Below are 12,883 nucleotides of genomic sequence, written 5' to 3'. Positions count from 1 at the left end.
ATCGGAAGACTACAGGCGGGCAAGGAAAGCAGCCAGAAGGGTTTTGGTACTGATGTGTAGGAACTTTCTAGAGCAGTGGTTCTCAAACCTTTTTTTTTTTTTTTTTACCAAGTACCACCTCAGAAAACACTTGGCTCTCCAAGTACCACCATAATGACCAACATTAAAATGCAGTAGCGTGGTAGGCCTAAGTATTCATCAAAAACAACGCAGAGGTTTTACTTAACAAGTAGCGTATTTTCCGGACTATATAAGCCACACCCACCACATGTTTCGAATATATTAGTCGCACCGGACTATAAGCCGTATACATTGTTATTTACATAGAAATATTTATTTACATACCGTAATTGTTTCCGAAAGCTATCTGTTACGCGGCAGTAAAACGGCTGATCAAACAAAACAGAAGTCATGGTCATGGACCCACGAGCTGCGCAAGCCAGCTCTCCAATCCGCTAAACAGACTCAACAACTCCACCGTGACGTTTTGGTGAATTTATGAAAGTGAAACAATACCAAAAGAATGCCATTGTAAGTTAATAACACTAACACAGACTGTCAGGTTCAAACACTGATGACATCTATTAAACAAGACAAGAAGCAAAGAATTAAACAGAGACCAAATTAAATTTGGCTCAATTTGAGGAGAGACGCCTGGACACTGTACCCTTGGGGCGGTATGGCTCGGTTGGTAGAGCGGCCGTGCCAGCAACTTGAGGGTTCCAGGTTCGATCCCCGCTTCCGTCATCCTAGTCACTGCCGTTGTGTCCTTGGGCAGTGCCACCCACACTGCTTTAAATGTAACTTAGATATTGGTTTTCACTATGTAAAAGCACTTTGAGTCACTAGAGAAAAGCGCTATATAAATATAAATCAATTCACTTCACTTCACTTGTACAGTGTCTCAGCACGCTCTGGCGAAAGATTGTACGCCGCCTCCTTTTATTTGGACTTTCCCTGATTACGTGGCAACAGCTGTTTCTAAGGGACGTGGGTCGTAAACAGCGTTGCCTTTGGTTACAGAACAGTTCAAAAGAAAAGGTCGTAAAACAGTTCAAAGAAGCGGCGCCTGGAGGGTGAGTCTGGTCCTGCTTCCCCTTTGCTTTTGTAGTTCTTGGGTCAAGACAATATCTTTCTGTTGATTACAATACATGAAAGAACCAGAACACCTTCATGTTGCTTCCCCCCCGACACAGTGGAGTTTTTACAAGCCTTCTTCTTGGTAGGTTCAAAGACATGTTTTTGTCGTCTTGCCGGGAACTCAATGTAACACAAAGTTTTTGTGATAACTTAGATACAATTATTCTGACACAGGCACTCGTAAACGTGTTAGCATATTAGCTAATGCTAACGACGCAAGCTTGATTACATTACGATAGCACGTACAAACATGCATGAAAACACTCCCACAGACATCACACATGGGACACATTAGTGAGTAGAATGGTTTTAGTTATATTGTAAAACTTACAAACATGACGAATGAAGAATCCATACAGGTAGAAACGCTATGGGCGGTTTTACTTCCGGTTTAAGGCATTTTCTCCGGAAGTACATTTTCAACCCGCAACACCTGCAGTGAGCAAACTCGTCCAAAAGAATGGTTTTAGTTACATTGTAAAACTTACAAACTTGGAGTGATGAATGGAGAATCCATACGATTAGAAACACTCTGGACGGCTAGAAGACAAAGCGGCACCTCTACTTCCGGTTGAAAGGACTAACTAGACAAACACTGCAGCGAGCGAACTCGTCCAAAAGATGGCGCCATAGCACTTTTCAGGGTGTTTGCTTGTTTTTTGTTTTTTTAACTCTGCATTATGGCGGTCAGCGAAGAAAAATCCATATATCAACCACAGGGTTTAAAGAGTAGGAAAAAAGCAGCGACTTATGGCCTGGAATTTACGGTATATTTAATATTTTTGACCACTGTAACATTACACTCAGTATGAACAGTGTTTGAATATAGGAAAATACAACACTGTACTTTCTTTGGCGTACTACTAGATGGAGCCTGCGTACCACTAGTGGGACACGTACCACTAGTGGGACACGTACCACGGTTTGAGAATCCCTGCAGTATGTGGGACTTTGATGCTTCTTGTAGTTGATATTATTTATGTCACATAAACTTGCTGTCACATGTTTTCTCTCTCTCTCTTTTATTTGTGCTCTTAGAGTCATGAAGGCCCGTATCGCTCTTCTCCATTTTGTTGGTGACACTTGTGTGATATCATGTACATAGGCTGTTTTAAATAACCTTGTCCTGGTCCCATACAGGATATTGGTCTGATATCTGCACACACAAAAACAAGCATGGGTTGTGCTAGCATGTGTGATATCATTCCTGCGGCGGGTTTATTTGTGTGATATCATTTGCGATACAAGCATTCCTGCTGCTGGTTTACTTGTGTGTGATATCATGTGCGATACAAGCAGTCCTGCAGCGTGGTTGTGTGTGATATCATGTGCGATACAAGCATTCCTGCAGTGTTTATTTGTGTGTGATGTATCATGTGCGATACAAGCAGCCCTGCTGCATGTTTACTTGTGTGTAAAATGTGTGATACAAGCATTTCTGCAGCGTTTTTATATGTGAGTGATACCATGTGCGATGCAAGCATTCTTGGACCGTGTTTATTTGTGATATCATGTGTGATACAAGCATTCTTGGACCGTGTTTATTTGTGTGTGATATCATGTGCGATACAAGCAGTCCCGCTGCATGGATACTTGTGTGTGTGATATCATGTGCGATACAAGCATTATTGGACTGTGTTTATTTGTGTCATCGTGTGAGGTACAAGAATTCCTGCAGCGTGTTTACTTGTGTGTGATATCATGTGCGATACAAGCATTCCTGCAGGGTGTTTACTTGTGTGTGATACAAGCATTTCTGCAGCGTGTATATTTGTGTGTGATATCATGTGCGATACAAGCAGTCATGATGCATGTGTGTGTGTGTGAGATATGTATGATACAAGCATTTCTGCAGCGTGTTTATTTGTGTGTGATCTCATGTGCGATACAAGCAGTCCTGCTGCGTGTTTACGTGTGTGGGATATCATGTGCGATACAAGCAGTCCTGCAGTGATTGTGTGTAATATCATGCACGGTACTAGCAGTCCTGAAGCGTGATTATTTGTGTGTGATATCATGTGCGATACAAGCATTCCTGCTGCGTGTTACTTGTGTGTGATGTCATGTGCGATACAAGCAGTCAAGCAGCGTGTTCACTTGTGTGTGATATCATGTGCGATACAAGCAGTCCTGCGGCGTGTTTATTTGTGTGTGATATCATGTGCGATACAAGCAGTCCTGCGGCGTGTTTATTTGTGTGTGATATCATGTGCGATACAAGAATTCTTGCAGCATGTTTACTTGTGTGACATTATCTGTGATAGAAGCATTTCTGCAGCGTGTTTGCGTGTGTGTGATATCATGTGTGATACATGCAGTCCTGTAGTGTGATATCATGTGCGATACAATCCGTTTTTGCAGCGGGTGTACTTGTTTGTGATATCGTTTGCAATTGAAGCACTCCTGTAGAGTGTTTACTTGTGTGTGACATCATGTGCGATACAACCATTCTCGCAGCGTGTTTGTGTGTGATGTCATGTGCAATACAAGCAGTTCGGCAGCGTGTTTTTTGTGTGATATCATGTGCAATACAAGCAGTCCTGCAGCGTATTTACTTGTTTGATATCATGTGCGGTTCAAGCATTTCTGCAGCGTATTTACTTGTGGGATATCATGTGCGATACAAGCAGTCTTGCAGTGTTTACTTGTGTGTGATATCATGTGCGATACAAGCAGTCCTGCAGCGTGTTGACTTGTGTGTGATATCATGTGCGGTACAAGCAGTCCTGCAGCGTGTTTACTTGTGTGTGACATCATGTGCGATACAACCAATCTTGCAGCGTATTTGTGTGTGATATTATGTGCGATACAAGCAGTCCTGCAGAGTGTTTATTTGTGTGTGATATCCTGTGCAATACAAGCAGTCTTGCAGTGTTTACTTGTGTGTGATATCATGTGCGATACAAGCAGTCCTGCAGCGTGTTTACTTGTGTGTGATATCATGTGCGATACAAGCAGTCCTGCAGCGTGTTTACTTGTGTGTGACATCATGTGCGATACAAGCAGTCCTGCAGCGTGTTTACTTGTGTGTGACATCATGTGCGATACAACCAATCTCGCAGCGTATTTGTGTGTGATATTATGTGCGATACAAGCAGTCCTGCAGAGTGTTTATTTGTGTGTGATATCCTGTGCAATACAAGCAGTCTTGCGGTGGTTGTGTCTGATATCATGTGCGATTCAGGCAGTCCTGCAGCGTGTTTGTGATATCATGCGCGATACAAGCGCATTCTTTTTTCCTTGTGCAAAGCTGGACAGACAGTTAACATCTAAATGTCCTCCAATAAACACAAAAATTATTCTATTTTACAAAAGGTAAACATGCTAGGCTATAGTATAGTTGCATATTACTATGAGAAAGTATCCAGTAACAAATGTGTCCGCATTATTCAACTTACTGAGCTTAACTTCATGGACCACGAGGTGTCACTAAAAAAAAAGGTTAGTGAAGTATATACGATTCCTGCTGATATCGTATCGGATCAATATCGGCCAATACTCAAGACTCCGATACTGGAAGTGGAAGTATCGGGACACTCCCAGTTTTAAACATATTTGTTCATATTTTCCCTACTCACTTTTTGCACATGCGTCATGGCCAATTGTGCAAATGTGGTGATTCGTTCCACCCCGCCTCCGTGGGCGTCACGTGGGCTTCCAGACCTGCGCCGCGTGTCCAGGAGACCTCCAGATATGGCCGCGCAGGAAAGAGCAGTTTGCAGGCGTCGCCAGCAGAGGGCAGCAGTCTCTCAGTGCAAGTTCCTGCTTATGAAGTCATCCAACTTGTATTTAATCACATTCTACTTGCAGCGAGTGGTATAAAAGTACTTTTATTTTGAAAGCCAAGTGTCCACTTTGTCTTTATTCCTGTCACACAACGTGGTGTGATGCGTTCAAGGTCCGACTCAACCCAGCCTTTGTCTCTGAGGGGGGGTGAGATGGTCACGCAACTGCTGGTCCAATAGGATGCAAGGTAGCACAATTAATGAGAACATTGGGATTTTATTATTCTTATAGTAACATTTTGGCGACTGAATTGTCATTTTTTTTACCGTAAAATCTACAAACATTTATTGGTTTTTTTACACCAAATTACTGTACATGAAAACATTTATCACTTTTATTTTATTCTGCCAACTGAGCTGCCAGTATTTTACCCTAAAATGTAATGTCTTTTTTACACCAAATTAAATAATTTTATTTTTTACAATAAAAATCGAGCAGCTCAAAATGTAACTGTAAAGTTTACAGTAATTTTTACACCACTCTTATTTTTTTACAGTAAATTTCGGACTTTTTTTTTTTTTTTACCGTAAACAGTACAGTAATTTTTATTGTATTTATTTAAAAATGTTTACAATCTATTTGGGGGAAAACAGGAAACACAATTAAAAATGTACTGCATTTTTTTGTAATGTAGTCTAATATATAATATTATTTTATAATAAAATATAATAATTTTTTTGTTTTACTGTAAAATCTACAAACATTTATGACAGTAGTTTAGGCGCAAATTTTTTATTTTAAAATTGTACAGTATTTTTTACACCAAATTAAAGAATTTTACTTTTATTTTTACAATGAAAAAACGAGCAGCTCAGTCGGCAAAATGTAACTAAAATTTACAGTAATTTTTACACCACTGTTATTTTTTACAGTAAAATTTAGGCTTTTTTGACTGTAAAAAGTACAGTAATTTTTATTTTATTTATTTAAAAATGTTTACAGTGTATTTGGGGTAAAACAGGAAACAAAATGAAAAATGTACTGCATTTTTTGTAATGTAATCTAATATATAATTAAGTCTGAATTGTCTTTTTTTTTGTTTTACTGTAAAATCTACAAACATTTATGACAATAGTTTAGGCGCAAACATTTTATTTTAAAAATGTACAGTATTTTTACACCAAATTAAAAAATGTTATTTATTTTTACAATAATAAACGAGCAGCTCAGTTAGCAAAATGTAACTGTAAAATTTACAGTAATTTTTACACCACTGTTATTTTTTACAGTAAAATTCTGGCTTTTTTTTTTTAACCGTAAACAGTACAGTAATTTTTATTTTATTTTATTTATTTAAAAATGTTTACAATGTATTTGGGGAAAAACAGGAAACAAAATTAAAAATGTACTGCATTTTTTGTAATGTAGTCTAATATATAATATTATTTTATAATAAAATATAATTTTTTTTGTTTTACTGTAAAATCTACAAACATTTATGACAGTAGTTTAGGCGCAAATTTTTTATTTTAAAATTGTACAGTATTTTTTACACCAAATTAAAGAATTTTACTTTTATTTTTACAATGAAAAAACGAGCAGCTCAGTCGGCAAAATGTAACTAAAATTTACAGTAATTTTTACCACTGTTATTTTTTACAGTAAAATTCAGGCTTTTTTGACCGTTAAAAGTACAGTAATTTTTATTTTATTTATTTAAAAATGTTTACAGTGTATTTGGGGTAAAACAGGAAACAAAATGAAAAATGTACTGCATTTTTTGTAATGTAATCTAATATATAATATTTAAGTCTGAATTGTCTTTTTTTTTTGTTTTACTGTAAAATCTACAAACATTTATGACAGTAGTTTAGGCGCAAAAGTTTTATTTTAAAAATGTACAGTATTTTTTACACCAAATTAACAAATGTTATTTATTTTTACAATAATAAACGAGCAGCTCAGTTAGCAAAATGTAACTGTAAAATTTACAGTAATTTTTACACCACTGTTATTTTTTTACAGTAAAATTCTGACTTTTTTTTTTTTACCGTAAACAGTACAGTAATTTTTATTGTATTTATTTAAAAATGTTTACAATGTATTTGGGGGAAAACAGGAAACAAAATTAAAAATGTACTCCATTTTTTGTAATGTAGTCTAATATATAATATTATTTTATAATAAAATATAATTTTTTTTGTTTTACTGTAAAATCTACAAACATTTATGACAGTTTAGGCGCAAATTTTTTATTTTAAAATTGTACAGTATTTTTTACACCAAATTAAAGAATTTTACTTTTATTTTTACAATGAAAAAACGAGCAGCTCAGTCGGCAAAATGTAACTGTAAAATTTACAGCAATTATTACACAACTGTTATTTTTTACAGTAAAATTCAGGCTTTTTTGACCATAAAAAGTACAGTATGTTTTATTTTATTTATTTAAAAATGTTTACAGTGTATTTGGGGGAAAACAGGAAACAAAATGAAAAATGTACTGCATTTTTTGTAATGTAATCTAATATATAATATTTAAGTCTGAATTGTCTTCTTTTTTTTTTTTTTTAATTGTAAAATCTACAAACATTTATGACAGTAGTTTAGGCGCAAAAGTTTTATTTTTAAAATGTACAGTATTTTTACACCAAATTAAAGAATTTTACTTTTAGTTTTACAATGAAAAAATGAGCAGCTCAGTCGGCAAAATGTAACTGTAAAATTTACAGTAATTTTTACACCACTGTTATTTTTTACAGTAAAATTCAGGCTTTTTTGACCGTAAAAAGTACAGTAATTTTTATTTTATTTATTTAAAAATGTTTACAGTGTATTTGGGGAAAACCAGGAAACAAAATGAAAAATGTACTGCATTTTTTGTAATGTAATCTAATATATAATATTTAAGTCTGAATTGTCTTTTTTTTTTTTTTACTGTAAAATCTACAAACATTTATGACAGTAGTTTAGGCGCAAAAGTTTAATTTAAAAAATGTACAGTATTTTTACACCAAATTTAAAAATTGTATTTATTTTTACAATAATAAACGAGCAGCTCAGTTAGCAAAATGTAACTGTAAAATTTACAGTAATTTTTACACCACTGTTATTTTTTACAGTAAAATTCTGGCTTTTTTTTTTTTTACCGTAAACAGTACAGTAATTTTTATTTTATTTATTTAAAAATGTTTCCAATGTATTTGGGGAAAAACAGGAAACAAAAGGAAAAATGTACTGCATTTTTTGTAATGTAATCTACTATATAATATTTAAGTCTGAATTGTCTTTTTTTGTTTTACTGTAAAATCTACAAACATTTATGACAGTAGTTTAGGCGCAAACATTTTATTTTAAAAATGTACAGTATTTTTTACAACAAATTAAAAAATGTTATTTATTTTTACAATAATAAACGAGCAGCTCAGTTAGCAAAATGTAACTGTAAAATTTACAGTAATTTTTACACCACTGTTATTTTTTACAGTAAAATTCTGGCTTTTTTTTTTTAACCGTAAACAGTACAGTAATTTTTATTTTATTTATTTTAAAATGTTTACAATGTATTTGGGGAAAAACAGGAAACAAAATAAAAAATGTACTGCATTTTTTGTAATGTAATCTAATATATAATATTATTTTATAATAAAATATATATTTTTTGTTTTACTGTAAAATCTACAAACATTTATGACAGTAGTTTAGGCGCAAATTTTTTATTTTAAAAATGTACAGTATTTTTTACACCAAATTCAATAATTTTACTTTTATTTTTACAATGAAAAATTGAGCAGCTCAGTCGGCAAAATGTAACTGTAAAATGTACAGTAATTTTTACACCACTGTTATTTTTTACAGAAAAATTCAGGCTTTTTTGACCGAAAAAAGTACAGTAATTTTTATTTTATTTATTTAAAAATGTTTACAGTGTATTTGGGGGAAAACAGGAAACAAAATGAAAAATGTACTGCATTTTTTGTAATGTAATCTAATATATAATATTTAAGTCTGAATTGTCTTTTTTTTTTTTTACTGTAAAATCTACAAACATTTATGACAGTAGTTTAGGCGCAAAAGTTTAATTTAAAAAATGTACAGTATTTTTACACCAAATTTAAAAAAATTATTTATTTTTACAATAATAAACGAGCAGCTCAGTTAGCAAAATGTAACTGTAAAATTTACAGTAATTTTTACACCACTGTTATTTTTTACAGTAAAATTCTGGCTTTTTTTTTTTTTTACCGTAAACAGTACAGTAATTTTTATTTTATTTATTTAAAAATGTTTCCAATGTATTTGGGGAAAAACAGGAAACAAAAGGAAAAATGTACTGCATTTTTTGTAATGTAATCTACTATATAATATTTAAGTCTGAATTGTCTTTTTTTGTTTTACTGTAAAATCTACAAACATTTATGACAGTAGTTTAGGCGCAAACATTTTATTTTAAAAATGTACAGTATTTTTTACACCAAATTAAAAAATGTTATTTATTTTTACAATAATAAACGAGCAGCTCAGTTAGCAAAATGTAACTGTAAAATTTACAGTAATTTTTACACCACTGTTATTTTTTACAGTAAAATTCTGGCTTTTTTTTTTAAACCGTAAACAGTACAGTAATTTTTATTTTATTTATTTTAAAATGTTTACAATGTATTTGGGGAAAAACAGGAAACAAAATAAAAAATGTACTGCATTTTTTGTAATGTAATCTAATATATAATATTATTTTATAATAAAATATATATTTTTTGTTTTACTGTAAAATCTACAAACATTTATGACAGTAGTTTAGGCGCAAATTTTTTATTTTAAAAATGTACAGTATTTTTTACACCAAATTCAATAATTTTACTTTTATTTTTACAACGAAAAATTGAGCAGCTCAGTCGGCAAAATGTAACTGTAAAATGTACAGTAATTTTTACACCACTGTTATTTTTTACAGAAAAATTCAGGCTTTTTTGACCGAAAAAAGTACAGTAATTTTTATTTTATTTATTTAAAAATGTTTACAGTGTATTTGGGGGAAAACAGGAAACAAAATGAAAAATGTACTGCATTTTTTGTAATGTAATCTAATATATAATATTTAAGTCTGAATTGTCTTTTTTTTCTTCTTTTACTGTAAAATCTACAAACATTTATGACAGTAGTTTAGGCGCAAACATTTTATTTTAAAAATGTACAGTATTTTTACACCAAATTAAAAAATGTTATTTATTTTTACAATAATAAACGAGCAGCTCAGTTAGCAAAATGTAACTGTAAAATTTACAGTAATTTTTACACCACTGTTATTTTCTACAGTAAAATTCTGGCTTTTTTTTTTTTTACAGTAAACAGTACAGTAATTTTTATTTTATTTATTTAAAAATGTTTCCAATGTATTTGGGGAAAACAGGAAACAAAAGGAAAAATGTACTGCATTTTTTGTAATGTAATCTAATATATAATATTATTTTATAATAAAATATAAAAAAAAATTGTTTTACTGTAAAATCTACAAACATTTATGACAGTAGTTTAGGCGCAAATTTTTAATTTTAGAATTGTACAGTATTTTTTACACCAAGTTAAAGAATTTTACTTTTATTTTTACAATGAAAAAACGAGCAGCTCAGTCGGCAAAATGTAACTGTAAAATTTACAGTAATTTTTACACCACTGTTATTTTTTACAGTAAAATTCAGGCTTTTTTTACCGTAAAAAGTACAGTAATTTTTATTTTATTTATTTAAAAATGTTTACAGTGTATTTGGGGAAAAACAGGAAACAAAATGAAAAATGTACTGCATTTTTTGTAATGTAATCTAATATATAATATTAAAGTCTGAATTGTCTTTTTTTTTTTGTTTTACTGTAAAATCTATAAACATTTACAACAGTAGTTTAGGCGCAAAATTTTTATTTTAAAAATGTACAGTATTTTTTACACCAAGTTAAAGAAATGTACTTTTACTTTTACAAGAAAAAACGAGCAGCTCAGTCGCCAAAATGTAACTGTAAAATATACAGTCATTTTTACGGCACATAAATGAAAAATGGTACCACTGGTACTTTTTACAGTAAAATTCCGGCGACTGAGGTGCCATTTTTTAATCGTAAAAAGTACAGTCATTTTATTATTTTTGTATTTATTGTTTTACAGCCTTTTTGAAGAAAAACAGGAAAAAAAAAAAAAAAATCTACTGTGTTTTTCTAATGTAATGTAATATATAATATTAAAATCTGTAACTAATTGAATTGTCTTTTTTTTTTACCGTAAAATCTACAAACATTTATTACAGTAGCTCAGGCGCCAGAATTGTATTGTAAAACTGTAGTGTTTTTTTACACCAAATTAAATAATTGTATTTTTATTTTTAAAATAAAATACTAGCAGTAAAATTTACAACAATTTCATACATGAAAAATGGTACCACTGTTATTTTTTACAGTAAAATTCTGGCAGGTTTTTTTTCACCGTAAAAAGTACGGTAATTGTATTCTATTTTTTTTAATAGTTTTTTACAGTGTATTTGGGGAAAAACAGGAAAAACAATCAAGAATGTACTGCATTTTTTTGTAATGTAATCTAATATTTAAAGTCTTTAAGAGACTCAATTGTCAGTTTTTTACCGTAAAATCTATACACCAAATTACTGGTAGTTGAAAAATGTTACTTTTACAATAACATACTAGCTGTAAAATTTACAGTAATTTTTACACCACTTAAATTAAAAATGTTACCACTGTTTTTGTTTTTTTTACAGTAAAATTCTGGCGACTGAGCTGACGGTTTTTAACCGTAAAATGTACAGTTTTTTTATTTATTTTTTTAACAGTGTATTTGGGGAAAAACAGGAAACAAACTGAAAAATGTACTGCATTTTTTCTAATGTAATTTAATATACAATATTAAAGTCTGTGAGAGACTGAATTGTCAGTTTTTTACTGTAAAATTGAGAAATATTTACTACAGTAGTTTAGGCGCCAGAATTTTATTGTAAAAATGTACGGTGTCTTTTTTACACCAAATTAAATAATTTTACTTTTATTTTTTCAATAAAATACTAGCAGTAAAATGTACAGTAGTGTTTACACCACATAAATGAACAATGGTACCACTGTTATATTTTACAGTAAAATTCTGGAATTTTTTTTACCGTAAAAAGTACAGTGATTTGTATATTATTTAATTTTTTTACATTGTATTTGGGGAAAAACAGGAGAAAAAAGAAAAATGCACTGCATTTTTTGTAATGTAATATATAATATTAAAGTCTGTAAGAGACTGAGTTGTCCGTTTTTTAATGTAAAATCTAAAAACATTTATTACAGTAATTTAGACGCCAGAATTGTATTTTAAAAAATATATTTTTTACACCAAATTAGCGTAAATTGAAAAATGTAACTTTTGTTTTTACAATAAAAAACGAGCAGCTCAGTCGCCAAAATGTAACTGTAAAATTTACAGTAGTTTTTAGATCACATTAATGAAAATGTTATATTTTACAATAACATTTTGGCAGGTTTTTTTTATCGTAAAAAGTACGGTAATTTTTTTTTTTTTATTACATTTTTTTTACAGTGTATTTGGGGAAAAACTGGAAAAAAATAAAAAATCTACAGCATTTTTTGTAATGTAATATAAAATCTGTAAGAGACTGAATTGTCAATTTTTTACTGTAAAATGTATACACCAAATTATTGTAAATTGAAAAAATGGTTCTTTTATTTTTACAATAAAATACTAGCAGTAAAATTTACAGTAATTTTTACAGCACATAAAAGTAAAATCCTGGCAACTGAGCTGCCAGTTTTTAACCGTAAAATGTACAGTAATTTTATTTAATTTATTTTTTTAACAGTGTATTAGGGGAAAAACAGGGGGGGAAAGAAAAATGGACTGCATTTTTGTAATGTAATGTAATATATAATATTATAGTCTGTAAGAGACTGAATTGTCAGTTTTCTACTGTAAAATCTATAAACATTTATTACAGTAATTTAGGCGCTAGAATTTTAT

At 31.0% G+C, this 12,883-nt stretch overlaps 1 protein-coding gene across 1 annotated transcript in view; it reads left to right on the top strand.

Annotated features, from left to right (window-relative positions):
- LOC133614429 (FH2 domain-containing protein 1-like) overlaps positions 1-2,147 on the top strand; it is a 43,908-nt gene extending 41,761 nt beyond the window's left edge. The window contains exon 13 of the mRNA XM_061972372.1: positions 1-2,147. This exon is cut by the window's left edge and continues 1,002 nt beyond it. Within this exon, the coding sequence (XP_061828356.1) occupies positions 1-60 (60 nt within the window). The 3' untranslated portion in view covers positions 61-2,147.
- Positions 2,148-12,883: the final 10,736 nt, after the last annotated feature.

This window comes from Nerophis lumbriciformis, linkage group LG17, assembly GCF_033978685.3.
Source record: "Nerophis lumbriciformis linkage group LG17, RoL_Nlum_v2.1, whole genome shotgun sequence".
Taxonomy (NCBI): domain Eukaryota; kingdom Metazoa; phylum Chordata; class Actinopteri; order Syngnathiformes; family Syngnathidae; genus Nerophis; species Nerophis lumbriciformis.
Note: the sequence above shows the minus strand (reverse complement) of the source record. Positions and strands in the feature narration are given on the sequence as shown.